We start from the raw sequence: 13,112 nt of genomic DNA on the forward strand, positions 1-13,112 counted from the left end.
TAAATTTTCAATGTAGCGTTTAATTTATCAACATAATTTTGTTTGCATTGTAGGGAGGAATGCTATGCTACTGTACCTCCTTCCCTCCTCTACAAGCCGCACGCACACACACACACACACACACACACACACACACACACCATACTTCTTAAAACAGGTGACTATGAAGGAAGTTTTCTGCTGATTTAGTTGTCTTGCATTTAATTGCATTGGCACTGAGACAACCTTCAAGTCCTACTGAAAATAGTATTAAAGTGTAGTTTAAAAAAAATCAGTATCAGTACAAATACATTATTGAGGACAATCATGTCATTTAAACATTTAACAATACAGAACCATCAACGTCGGTTAAGCCGAACCACATATTTACTTATTAGCACAGAAATACGCTTTTACATAAAAACAAGCATTCAATGTAAAGAACACTGTTTGGAAAAAGTGCTTTATAAAGTTATTATTGGTAGTACGATTTATTATACAGCCAATCAATTTTGGGAATTTTACTGTACTTCAAAGGTGACTTTTTCTGAAAGCATAGCTGGCCAGTGTTAAACATTGCAATAGCATCTGTACCAGGAGTCTGTGATGATTTTTAAATCCCCAGTTTGAAATCAATATGATATAATGAAGAAATAATGATTCTGTATCTTTTGCACACAAAAACTCGACGAATATGTTCTCCGAATGGAATCAGTGTCTTGTGTGTGGGATTGTTTTCACATTCATTGTCCTTCTTTGAAGTTCACAGTTCTGATTGTACACTGCAACACAGTTTGATCCCCTCAGGTTCATGGTTGAAGATTTTATACAGTATTAGGAGGAATCGACTGTGATCTAAAGGTAATGAAGTGCAATCAACTCTCTATTGCCTAACTCGACTCACTTGGCTAAAGACTGCATTCAAAATAATAATTTCTAACTAATCTCTAAGGTTGCGTCATGCTAAAAGACTCAAATGAACTCAAAAATACATCTCCGGGCATGCCGTCATTCATCTACAGTCTCTTTGTGACCAGTGTTTTTGAAAAGCAGAAATTATTTGAATGTAACCATCAAAATATTCCGTCATCTCGTCCCCTGAAGAGACGGCAACATAGCGTGGGTTTAAATCTTTGCTGTGTTTGATCCTCTTTCGGTTTTTCCTACAGTATAAGAGGTCAGGGGTCACAGGTCCTGCTCGTGCATTTGCTGCTGCATCTTCTGAAGCATCTGCTGCATCCTCCTCAGCTATGGAGGCGGATGAGAGGGTGACAAGAGAAACGGGAACAAGAGGGGGATGAGAGACAGCTTACATAATCAAACACGTGGGTCATCGTTTCACATCAGCATCTGGGTTATGTAATGCCTGCTGCCATGCATTTTTCATTGTTTGAGGTTTATTAAGAACTCATGAAGGATTTTTTATTTTTTTTATCCAACTCACTTCGTCATCTTTCTTTTTGATGAGTTTCCCTGTCTCCACATCCGGTGTGGACAGCGGCATGATCGGGACGGGACTCTCCACTCGCTCGTCTGCATTCATCTTACTGTAACATGACAGATTAACATGAAGGGTGACAGCAGCATTTGTCATCACAAAATCTACCTGCAGGCCAGTCAGCCACAGTGATATATTATTATTAATAAAAAATAAATAAAAATAATAATATATGTTTTATATAGCACTTTTTAAAGATACTCAAAGACGCTCTGTAGAGTTTTTTTTTTTAATTTAAAATAAATGTGAAATATAGAAAGAAAGAGTATAGACTGATCAAAGTATGATGAAGGTGCACAAAAGTAACAAATGTCCAGGGCAAAAAGTTAAAACCTTTGTTCTGATGGTTATTTTATAGTTATAATTCTTGTAAACAAACCATACATGTAACAAAAAAAAAGTGTCACCATCAGTTATGGCATTGTATTCATCAAATAGAGTTTTTTTATTTTTACACTGGTGGGCGTTTAAGAATTGAGTGTGTGGACACACACCGTACCTACAAAATAAACTATCAACGTGAAAATGAAATGAAAAAAACCCATCAGACAGCATATGAACACACACCTGGTCATAGTCTGGATGCACTGAGCTCGGTAGTTTTCGTAGTGGCAGTCACCGGTGATGTCCTTCAGGTCGTGCATGTGGGTTCTGATCAGCATGGTCCTCAGCTTCACAAAGTCGCAGTGGGACGGGTTCTCCACTGCGCGCAGGAAAAGATTGACAGCGCGTTACTGGGAAATGGCTTTCGTCATGGTAACTGAAATCTCAGAACCCCTGCGCAGTGAATGGGAAAGGCAGGACACCCAAGTCCAGTCGAGGTGATTCTTACCCTCCACAATGCCCCAGGGGTAGAGCCTCCCTCTCACTCTCTGACCTCGGGCCTCGACCACGGTGTTGCTGCCGATCACAGCGAACGGAGTGCTCTCCTGCATCGCAGAACACCGGACACAAAAGTCACCGGAGCCTTTACTCAAAGTCAAAGTAGATGGATTACCATGTAAATGCACTTCATTAGAATCCTGTGTACATCATTTACAGATGTATTATTAGTATGACTAGTTAATAGGAATGGAGGAAAAAATGTTCTAAATCAGGCCATGATCAAACATTATGAAAGAGAAGGGAGAAAAAGGAGATGTGTTTTTGGAATGGATATTGCTGTTTAAACAAACAACTAGCAGTTAATAATCAACTTATAAAAAGAGAACAATCATGTGAAGGATTAATTCATTCGCCTCACAGCCTGAGGAAAGAAACTGCCCTGAAGTCTGGCGTCATGGCAACGGATACTTCTGTAGCACTGAGTTGTTTTAGACTGATTTGACTCATTAGATCAGAGTCACGCTCACCTTCAGCTCTTTATCCTGCTGCTTGAACTCCTCATCTTCATCAGAGTCGCAGTCGAGGAACTGGTAGATCTTTATCCCATATTTATCTATTTCCTCTCTCAGCTGGAAGGACAAAGCGCACACACATACAAGATGTGATAGACAGCAGTACACACACACACACATCCTCCCATTGAGTGCCTGGCTGGAAGTTGCAGCCCTATAATCAGTCCAGATAAAATCTCAGTGGAAAAATGTCAGAGTCATTCATCATATGCTGAAAATGGATCCAAATCTAATTATATTTCCATACACCTAAACTCAACTGCTTCCCCGTCCAGTGTCCATTGCGTTTTTCCCCAAATTAGGTCAGAAGATCATAGTAAATGAGTATCTTATGTTCACAGCACTATACTCTCAATATTCTGTTCTTGCTAATTTCTTATTCAACAAATTTATATACACATCCCAATACAGGGCTTAGCATAGAAAATGTTATGTTTTGGGAGTGAATGCAGCATCCTTTTAAAGGAATAGTTCAAAATGATGGGTTATATGCGTATTCTCACTTTGTTCTGAGAGAAAGATGAGATGGATATTAATCTCATGTTTGTGGGTAAGAATTGTTCCTATAAAGTTTCTATGCGTCTTTGAGAAACTCCCCCTCTAATTGATCACAGGACTCTGCACTTTGCAGTGGTGCAACGGAAAGTTTTAGCATCTTTCATTGTTTTTGCTCATTTGAATATTTGACGATTCGTACTAAATCAGGCAAATGTGTAGAATTACATTCAAGCCATGTTAGGTCTGTGAATGGAATGAGTTCTTTCTTGGATAAAATGTTTTAATATGTAATTTTTGAGGAGCAGAGAGGATTTTTTTATGGGGTTTAATCAATGTCATGAAGTTTAAAGTCGGGAAATAATTAGCCTAGCTTAGCATACAGACTGGAGGCAGGGGGAGTGCCGGTTGACACCTCTGAAGCTCACTAATGAACATGTTGTGTCTCCACAGCGCAGAGGTAAAGTTGATGAACTACTGTTCGTCAAGAAAAATAGTAGATCAAATATGTAATCCCCTGTATTATCCCATATTTTCTGTTTTGAACAAATGAGAAGCAGATTCTTTAATTTATGATCTTTAGAGGTATTATTTTCCTATAATGGTGACGTCTCTTGTCAACATGAAATTCTTGTGGGTTAAAACCTTGGACTGTATATAAAGGAAGACATGAATATATAAAGAAGTTGAAGCAAAATCCTCTTGATGGCTGGATGCAGTACAGGTCATAAACCCCGCCTCCTTCATGTTACAGGAAGGAACATGGACCAGAATTAAAAGTCAAAGTACATGTTGAATAAATTTTTCTCAGGGATGGTTTCTGTCATTTTATGTAGTTATTATCATACTGATGTATGATCAAGTGTTCATGTTTCTTCTCAAGTTTGGCTTTAATTAGTTAGACGATTTGAAAAACAAGGTGAAATATCATGATTAACAGCTGAGACTGACTTTAGATTTTTGGAGCTTGTCTGTGGGCGGGACAATCTATAACGCAGCCCCACACCACAATCACTAGCGTACAGACTCTGGCTTTAGGTCACTTCTTTTTGTACCACGGGATGAATTGGGAGACGTGTCGTCCATCTTTATATTCAGTCTATGGGTTTAACTCAGAGCAGAAATTATGTATCAAGTGTGGTCCAACCTGCTCTTTGAGTTTTTTTATTTCACTGGGAGTGAGACAGTCCGCCTTCGCGATGAGAGGAACCACATTAACCTTGTCCTGCAGGGCCTTCATGAACTCTACATCCACCGGACGGAGCCTGCGGGAGGACGTGAGCTTCATTGAGTATTTCAATGCATGCAAAAATACCATGTGTGCACATGACAGTGTGTACATTACCCGTGTCCAAACGGTGGTATGAAATAGAGGCAGCAGTGCACCCTGTTGTCTTGGATGTTTTTCCTGTTGAGGCCGCTCTCGTCCCTGAAGTATTGTTCAAACTGCTGGTGGATGTAGTCTGTGACGGGCCTCCAGCTGCAAAACACAAACATGTCTGTATCATAGGCTGTTTAGTAAAGACGGACAACAAGACACCTACCATAAAGTGAAGCCAAAACACTTAGATTTCCCTCTGGTGGCTAGCTGCAGTATAGGTCATAAATCTGGCCTCCACCATGTTAGCAGATGGGACATGGGCCAAACTAAAAAGTCAAAGTACACGTCAAATAACTTTTTCCCAGAGATGGTTCCTGTCGTTTTAGGTTGTTCTTGTCACACTGATGCATATTCAAGTGTCCATGTTAACGGTAAGTTTGGGGTGATGGTCAAAAATGTGTTTTGTAACAGTGACCTTTGACCACGTAAGTCTAAGCAGTTCATCTTTTGAGTCATGAGACATTTCAGCCAAATTGAAAGAAATTCCTTCAAGGTGTTCACAAGAATGAGACAGATATGACTCACTACATTTCACCTTTTAATGAGGAGCTGGAAAAATCCAGACATAAACACAACACACCTATGTTTTGATTCAGGTTCGACTTTCCGATGCACCATCCCTGCCCTCATTTGACGACACACATATATGGCACCATAGAGTAGTTAAAGAGATATTATAATAAAAAAAAATCACTTTTTCAATGTTTGTGCAAATACATGTGTATATGGCTGAAGCCTGCCAGCCCGCACACTGTGAAAAAAGAACACCCTTTGTTTTTTTTTGTGAGCTGGCTAAACCCTACAGCCTGGGCCTGAACAACTGGTTCAGATTTCTCTCCCACTGTGATGTCACAATTGGACTCTTTTGGGGTACTCCCACCTGCAATCTGAGAATCTCTGCTATTGTGACATTTCCTACATATTTAGAAACCGGCTGACCAACCACAACAGACCGGGCCAGCTGGCCAATCAGAGCAGACTGGGGTTCATCAGGAGGCGGGGCTAAAATAAATCCAGGCTTTTTTAAAGGGTTTTGCTGAAATTGACACGTTCCTATTTTGAGTTGTTGAGCTTCCAAGCTACTGTTGAAGTGTTCATGACTTGTCTGGTGACAGACGGAGAGCCCACAAAAAGCCCTCTGTATGCACCGACAGCCCATAACCCATGAAAAATTAGATAAAAGTTATAATATTCAAGATCTTGTTATTGAGATCAAGACTTTTTAATTACTTTTATGGCTCTTTGTTGAGGAAAACTGCTGTTTAAGACTTTTCAAGACCCAGTAGCTTGATGTCAGGATGAGTAACAGTTTCTTTCATTTTCATAATGAACAGAAGAACTGCAGAGCTTTAACTGACACTGTACGTGGGTGACAACACACAGAGAGACAGAGCGGAACAGGCAGGGTCACAAAAGAATTGATATGTCTGGGATCCAGTTCACTGAACATTAGTCAGAGAAAGCTCCCTCTATCTAATATTATTTACCACCTGGGGACAGAGGAAACACTTACCACTCTGTGTTGTTGACAGCGTCTCCAAAACCTGGGGTGTCCACGATAGTCAGTTTCAGTTTCACGCCCTTCTCCTCAATGTCCACCGTGTGCTTTGTGATCTCAACCGTCTGACTGATGCGCTCTGAAACGGCAACACACACAGAAACATTTACCCAGAGTCCGTCCGCTGTGCGGGAGTCTTCAGTCCGCAGGGGCGGAGGCGTCTGATTGGCCAGTGACTCACCCTCAGCGTTGAGCAATTTTCTGTCTTTGTGCAGATCAGTGAGGAACAGGCTGTTCACCAGGGTGGATTTACCCAGACCCGACTCACCTGTAACACACATGCAGACAGTGGTGAAAAGTAAGTGAGCACGTGTACAAGTATTGTTCTTAGGTACAATTTTGAGATGCCTCAACTTGTTTGTTTTCATTTTTTATGCTGTTTAATACTTCACTTTATCAAAAAAGGGACGTATAGTAATTTTCTCAGCCAACTGAAACAACACAGACCTGCAGATGCATCAAAAATCTGTCCCGTTAACAATATCTAGTGGAAGATTTGACAAGGTTTTGTTCTCGATAATGAGAAGTTTTACGTTTGATACTAAAAGTTGACTGATACTTGTAACTGAGTATTGCTGCCTGGGGTCGTGTTTACCAGATTCACAAGAAGAGTCCAGTTGCGAGCGTTTACGTGTTTTCTGACATTCGCAGGAATAATAATATGGAAGTTCATATTATTTAAGATTACAAAAAACAGCCTTCTACCAACTCAGGAACATTGCTCGTCTCTGGCCCTCCCTGTCATTCTCAGCCGCCGAAACTCTGCTCCACGCATTAATTTCATTACGACTTCATTACTGTAACTCCATCCTACGTAGCTCATCGAACAACATCCTCAATAAGCTTCAATATGTTCAGAACTCTGCTGCCCGTATGCTCACCTCCACCCAACCACTCTGACCACATCTCCCCTGTCCTCCACGACCTCCACTGGCTCCCCATCAAAATTACCGGATCGATTTCAAAATACTACTCAACACCTTCAAAGTCCTCAACAACCTGGTCCCCCCCTACCTCCCTGACCTCCTCCACCGCCCCGCCCCAACCCGTCGCCTCATGTCCGCTGATGACGACCTCCTCCAACCCATCAGGACCAAGCTCCGGAGCTGGTGCGACAGAGGCTTTGCTGCAGCCGCCCCCCTCCCTCTGGAATGCCCTTCCCAGCCATTTCCGCAATGCCAACACTCTTCCGTCCTTCAAGACAGCCCTCAAAACTCACATCTTCAATCTTGCTTTTAACCTTTAAACTCAAACCATTATTTTGTTTGATTTTAGCTGCTATTGTAAAGTGGCTTTGAGCATCTGGAAGAGCGCTATATAAATCTCATGTATAATTATTATTATTATTATCATATTTTTGTTTGCTTTGTGTATGTATGTGTATTTACATTTTGTACAGCTACAGAAAGCAAAGTATGGTTCCCTTTTTCGTTGACCTCTTGATATACACAAAACAATACCTGAAAAAATTATTGTGTTTATTCCTTCTCTTAACTGTGTTCTGTGTTCTGATTTAAGGATTTCTGGATCCAAAGGTAGATGCTTTTTTAATAAGGTAGAATCAGGCTTACTGGTGCTCCAGATGTGGACGAGCAGGCAGATGCAGAACAGGCGAACCTAACTCAAAGGAAATGGGGGGAAATGAAAATGAATTGGAACATGAGGTTACATGCGGGGACAACACACAATCGGGCGGAGGTAACAAGTGAAGCACACTTTCAGTGAAAGTGAAAAAAACAGCAGACACGTGAAGAAGGGGATTTTCCAAAATAGAAGAGGAAATAACAGATGCAGTCCGTGCAGAAATTAACTTGATTAAATAAACAGCCAAATGTGATGCATTGGTGTCGTGATGCTGATATTGGGTCAGTACATTTACTAAAACCTGTTAGCTGCCCTTCAACCTGTAACCACTCAGTGCAACTTAGCTTTATTCCAAAAAGAATAAAGCTAAAAAGGGAATAGTAACTTCAGAAAATAATAAATAAATGGTTGAAATTGAATAGAAATAGGTAAAGCAATGAAAAAACAGGTGATCTAGTTAGGAGCTAGGAGCGAGCGACAAAACAGAAAAGATGAATAAAACAGTTCAAACCCATAAACAGATCCAACTGAATAAATACATGGATGAAACATCCAGTGTCTGAGACGAATACCAAATGGCCAAAGGAGAAAAAAACAGTCCATCCTATACACGAAGCACCTTACTCCCACATTACCCAGACACATCCAGGATGGTTTGAAATCTAATCTGAGCAGCCAGAAACACACTGTGGAATTTAATATGACTCAAATATCGTCTATTGATGTTCTTTAAAAACATGATATGCCACAAATGGGACTCAAGCTTTCAAATGTTCGGCTGACATTAGTGTGTCGTAATAATAATAATAAATTTCATTTATAGAGCACTTTTCATTGCTAACAGCCATCTCAGAGTTTGTGCTTCGATGGAGTTTAGAAACACTCGCGCACAGAAGGAGACATTTGAGTCTCCGGCGTAACTTCTCAGGGGTTTTACTCCCTGAATGATGACTCTCATCCTCACTCATCGGTTGGATAGAATGTGTAATGTAACTGGAGAAGCTTGCGTGACTCATCTTGTTCCGACGATTGCAATTCACAATTCATTCGCGGGACTCGTGAATTTTGTGAGGAGGTGCGATGGTAGAGCTGCCTGCGGACACGGACATCCTGCGTGCGTGCGAGGGCCGCGTTGGATTCGGTCCACTCGGGAAAGTGACTGAGGCCAGACTAAGGCAATGGGCATGTCATTGGCTAAGTGCTAAGCTAAGTTGTTGGGTTATAGAATATGTGTTAAAAAACAAAAAATCTCTTGCCAGGATTGGGAGAATTATATGAGCTTAGGCTTTTGTTGGCTAGGTTACTTTGCTGCTGCTCAGGACCGATGCTCTCTGCTACAATAACTCCCACTGGAGTCTAAAAGTGCCAAAGACTCAATCGATACTCCGCCATCACATATCGTTCTGTTAAATCTGTAATAAACATCATTTCTGCTTTCGCCCGTCTTCCCTGATTGAACTAGGTTCAGGAACAAGGACTTGACCTCATCCCACTCCTGCTCCCCGAGGCAGCCATTCCTCTCCCCTTTGACCTCTTCGATTTCACATCCCTCCCTCCCCGTACCCTTTTTTTTTCCTCCTCACTTTTGTTCAGTAACCGGGGTGCTATACATTCATCGAGCCAATGATGAACGAAGACTCCCGCAGGGGAGAGTTGTATGAAAAGATTGCGTTTACGTCGTCTGTGGTGTGGCCTCGAATTTTTCTTTATGTCCTGCGTACACCACTTTGGATTAAGTTGCTATACAAATAAATGTCCCTCCTTTCCCTTCCTCGTGTACTCAAGGGGCATGTGCCCAGTCACATTCAACAAATACCCAGCAGAGGTGACGACCATTTCTCACCTGCCACCATGAGGGTGAAGTCAAATCCTTTCTTCACGGACTTCCTGTGCACCTGGTTGGGCAGCGTCGCAAAACCGACGTACTCTTTGTCCTAGAAACAGTCGCACACAGAGACAGAATGACCCGAGTGTTAAATCAGCTGCAGGGACGAGGCTCCGCAGCAAGTGAGTGAGTCTACACAGAGCATCGCGGTCCCACGCCAACGGGCTGCTGGGTCAGATGGGCCCCCTTTGGGTGGTGAACGCCAGTGTCTGTGTTAGTAGGGCAGTCCCGTGATTCCTTTCATGTTTTATTGAAGTGCGCAAAGGGAGCGTGGTGGAGTGACGGAGAGCATGCCCTGGTATTTATAATGCAGTGTGGCAGGCAGCCGCTGGCACAAGAAGTGGGGGGTGGGGAGATGGGACATACAGTATGTGTGCATCTGAATCAACGGAGAGAGGGGTAACATGTTTCAGTCTGGTCTAAAAAAAAAATCATCTAATACAGCGCCCACCGAACAAAAAAGCCCAAAGAATATAAGAAAAAGTTTGAAATTTTCGTCCACAGTGTTTGTTTTTTTCTAACCTGCTGCAGACGGTGACGTTAGTTATAGTTTTTATGAAGCGCATCAATTTCATATGGACACGAACGTGTTTGATTAGGGCCCCTTTGTGAATGTTTTTGCATTTCAGAAGGGCTTTTGAGTTTTTTACTTTGGTCGTTGTGCAGTTCCGTTTCGGTTTCAGCGATTTCCCAGGGAACTACTCATGGTTATCGATGAAAAAAGAAAGGCATATTTAGGCGACTGACAGCGATGAGTGTGTGTAATTTTGTGTGGATCCAAAAGGGAAACCTGGATCTAGTGGATTCAAATGTGCTTTGATAAGGGCCTTGGCGGAGGTACTGGGTAGCATTCTAGTTGATTTCTTTGTCTTTCCGAGGTCGTAACTTGTTGTCTCGTGTCTCTTTGAGGTCACTTTTTGTCTCATTACGAATGTGTCCTGTTTCACGGTGAACGTTTTTTGTCACTCTGTGGCGGATTTGTGTCTCGGGTTTGTGTCTATTGTGAATGTGAATGTCACGCTCAAACAAAAAAAAAACGACAGTTACTTCATACAGTGGTGCTCTGGACAAGGGCCCCCCATGGCCCTGACCCCTAGGGCCCCTGCGCCTGTGGCCCGCAGGCCTGTTCAGTGATGCATTCATGGTCCAGGCCATGTTTACTGATGTATAATTGATATATTCAGCTGGAAAATACTGACAAACAGTTAATATGTAATTTGCTGTTCTGTGTGTGTGTGTGTGTGTGTGTGTGTGTGTTTCTCTCTCTCAGCTTTCAGTATTGCTTCCATATTGACATTTTGTCAGTGGATGCGTATGCATGTCACACCTACACACACAACGCAGAAATACACTGATCCACACGGTTGGATAACACCACGCTGCTCTTACTCAGCCTCAGCGCTGAGACGACATGAAAAACGCAGGGCTGTGAACTGGGACAATGGTGAAAAAAAGATTATGTGAAACTGCTCGTGGGGTTTTGGGAGATGTGCAGCATATCTCCTAAATAAAGATGTTCACATTGGAGGCTGTGAGACGTTCGGTGCTCGTGAAGATCATATGATCCCTTCGCGATCCCTTATATCGCGCCTCCGACTCTCCGGAGATACAGGATCCATTTTCAACTCGCCTGTGGACAGCAGGGTTCACAGTGACATGGTTTTGCTGAATTTCCAGTTAATTAATAAGGTTAAGTAATAAAATAAACCTTAGGTAGATTTAAAATTGGAAAATCTTACAATTCACAGTTTTACATTATATGTTCAAAATTGAATCGATTAGTTGATGAACAAATCAAATGGCAAACTGAATAACGTGCTATTGAGGGATTTAGGCAGAAATGCCAAAGATTTTCTTATCCCAGCTTCTCAAATGTGAAGATTTACTGCCTATCTGTCTATTTTGGACTGAAAGTAGAAGTTTTTCATTATTTTCTGACACATAATTTAACAAAAAAGTGATAGATGAGGAATGATAATGAAATACAAACTCAGCCTGAACTATGCTTTGTGTTTAATGCTAATCAGCAAACCATAGGATGGTACCAGTATGCAGTCAAACCATCATAATACAATGAATAAAAGCAGAAAAGTATTATAATATTTGAGCAGCTGGACTCAGTGAATATTTGTCTTTTTTTATTGCAAGTCGATGTCTGATTTCATGCATTCAAAAACGGAATGAACTGAAATAAAGTAACAGTTTAAAATTCTTTGTCACGTTTTACACAGATGGTACACAATGGCATAATGTGGATTTGTGGTGCAACACAGCATGGGCTTTTAATTCGTAAGAGACACCCTCTCTCTCTCACACACAAACACACACACACACACACACACGGGCACACTTCGTCTCTCTATAGTTGTGAGGTCATTTATCGACATAGAATTTAAATTTGTGAGGACCAACCAACATGTCCCCACAACACCAAAGGGTCTCCTTAACGATGGTTTTAAACCCAAATTGGTGTCCTCACAACCATAGACACGAACACACACACACACACACTTTGTCTGCTGCTGATCTCTTACCTCTCCATCATCTGGGGACAAAGCCCAGGAGGCATCGGTCCGTTCCAAGAGCAGGTGACAGCCGCATCGCGGAGAATAATCGTGTGTGTGTGTGTGTGTGTGTGTGTGTGTGTGGAGGGTGGGGGGAGATAAAAACACAGACAGAGTGGATTTCATGAGACTCATTTGATCGATGCTTGATGAAGGAACCGACCCGCTGTGACGGGCGGAAGGGTTGGCGGTGACCCGCGGAGGTGCTCACCTGACCGGGGCGCACGGCTCCTGTGCCGGCTGTTGGCCATCATGTCGGACAAATGCGGTCCGAGCTGGATGATGCGCGCAGCCGCGACTGGTTCCCTTCAACAGCGCCTGCACAGTGTTCCCCCGCCGCAGCAGGAAGATCTGCGTCCCGACCGCAGCGGTTGTATGAGCAGGAGTGAATCCAAATCACACACACACACACACACACACACACACACACACACAAAGATCACCTATGATTTTATACGTCACACTGTGTTGTCATGCGTGCACACACACACACACACACACGCACACACACACACACACACACACACACACACACACACACACACACTGGTCCACTTGGGTCGTGAGCGCACAAGGTGCATGCAGTCCCCGTGAAACGCCAGCAGGGGGCAGTACGACTGTTCCTGCCAGAGCATCACAGAGCCTTGAGGCGCGGAATGTTCTGTCCTGAGTTTTACTTTTTCATCTGATGATGATGATGATGATGATGATGATAATAATAATATTAATGATAGCAAGGGGCTCTGACGAAAAGTTTGATCCCACGGGTCT

At 42.4% G+C, this 13,112-nt stretch overlaps 1 protein-coding gene across 3 annotated transcripts; it reads right to left on the reverse strand.

Annotated features, from left to right (window-relative positions):
* On the reverse strand, positions 1-12,841 carry sept5b (septin 5b). 3 transcript variants are annotated; one of them, XM_035625231.2, is made up of 12 exons: positions 12,553-12,837; positions 12,312-12,322; positions 9,736-9,826; positions 6,490-6,576; positions 6,264-6,387; positions 4,715-4,849; positions 4,517-4,634; positions 2,830-2,931; positions 2,310-2,406; positions 2,045-2,180; positions 1,424-1,526; positions 1-1,227 (listed from the first exon to the last, which is right to left on the reverse strand). In XM_035625231.2, the coding sequence occupies exons 1-12, from the start codon at positions 12,593-12,595 to the stop codon at positions 1,165-1,167; spliced, it is 1,110 nt and encodes a 369-aa protein (XP_035481124.1). In that variant the 5' UTR covers positions 12,596-12,837; the 3' UTR covers positions 1-1,164. The 3 variants fall into 3 exon arrangements, with proteins under 3 accessions (XP_035481124.1, XP_035481123.1, XP_035481126.1); XM_035625230.2 differs by having other exon boundaries at positions 6,264-6,576; positions 12,553-12,841; XM_035625233.2 differs by lacking the exon at positions 12,312-12,322 and having other exon boundaries at positions 12,553-12,836.
* Between the last annotated feature and the right edge of the window lie 271 nt (positions 12,842-13,112).

This window comes from Scophthalmus maximus, chromosome 2 (assembly GCF_022379125.1).
Source record: "Scophthalmus maximus strain ysfricsl-2021 chromosome 2, ASM2237912v1, whole genome shotgun sequence".
In the NCBI taxonomy this organism is placed as follows: Eukaryota; Metazoa; Chordata; class Actinopteri; order Pleuronectiformes; family Scophthalmidae; genus Scophthalmus; species Scophthalmus maximus.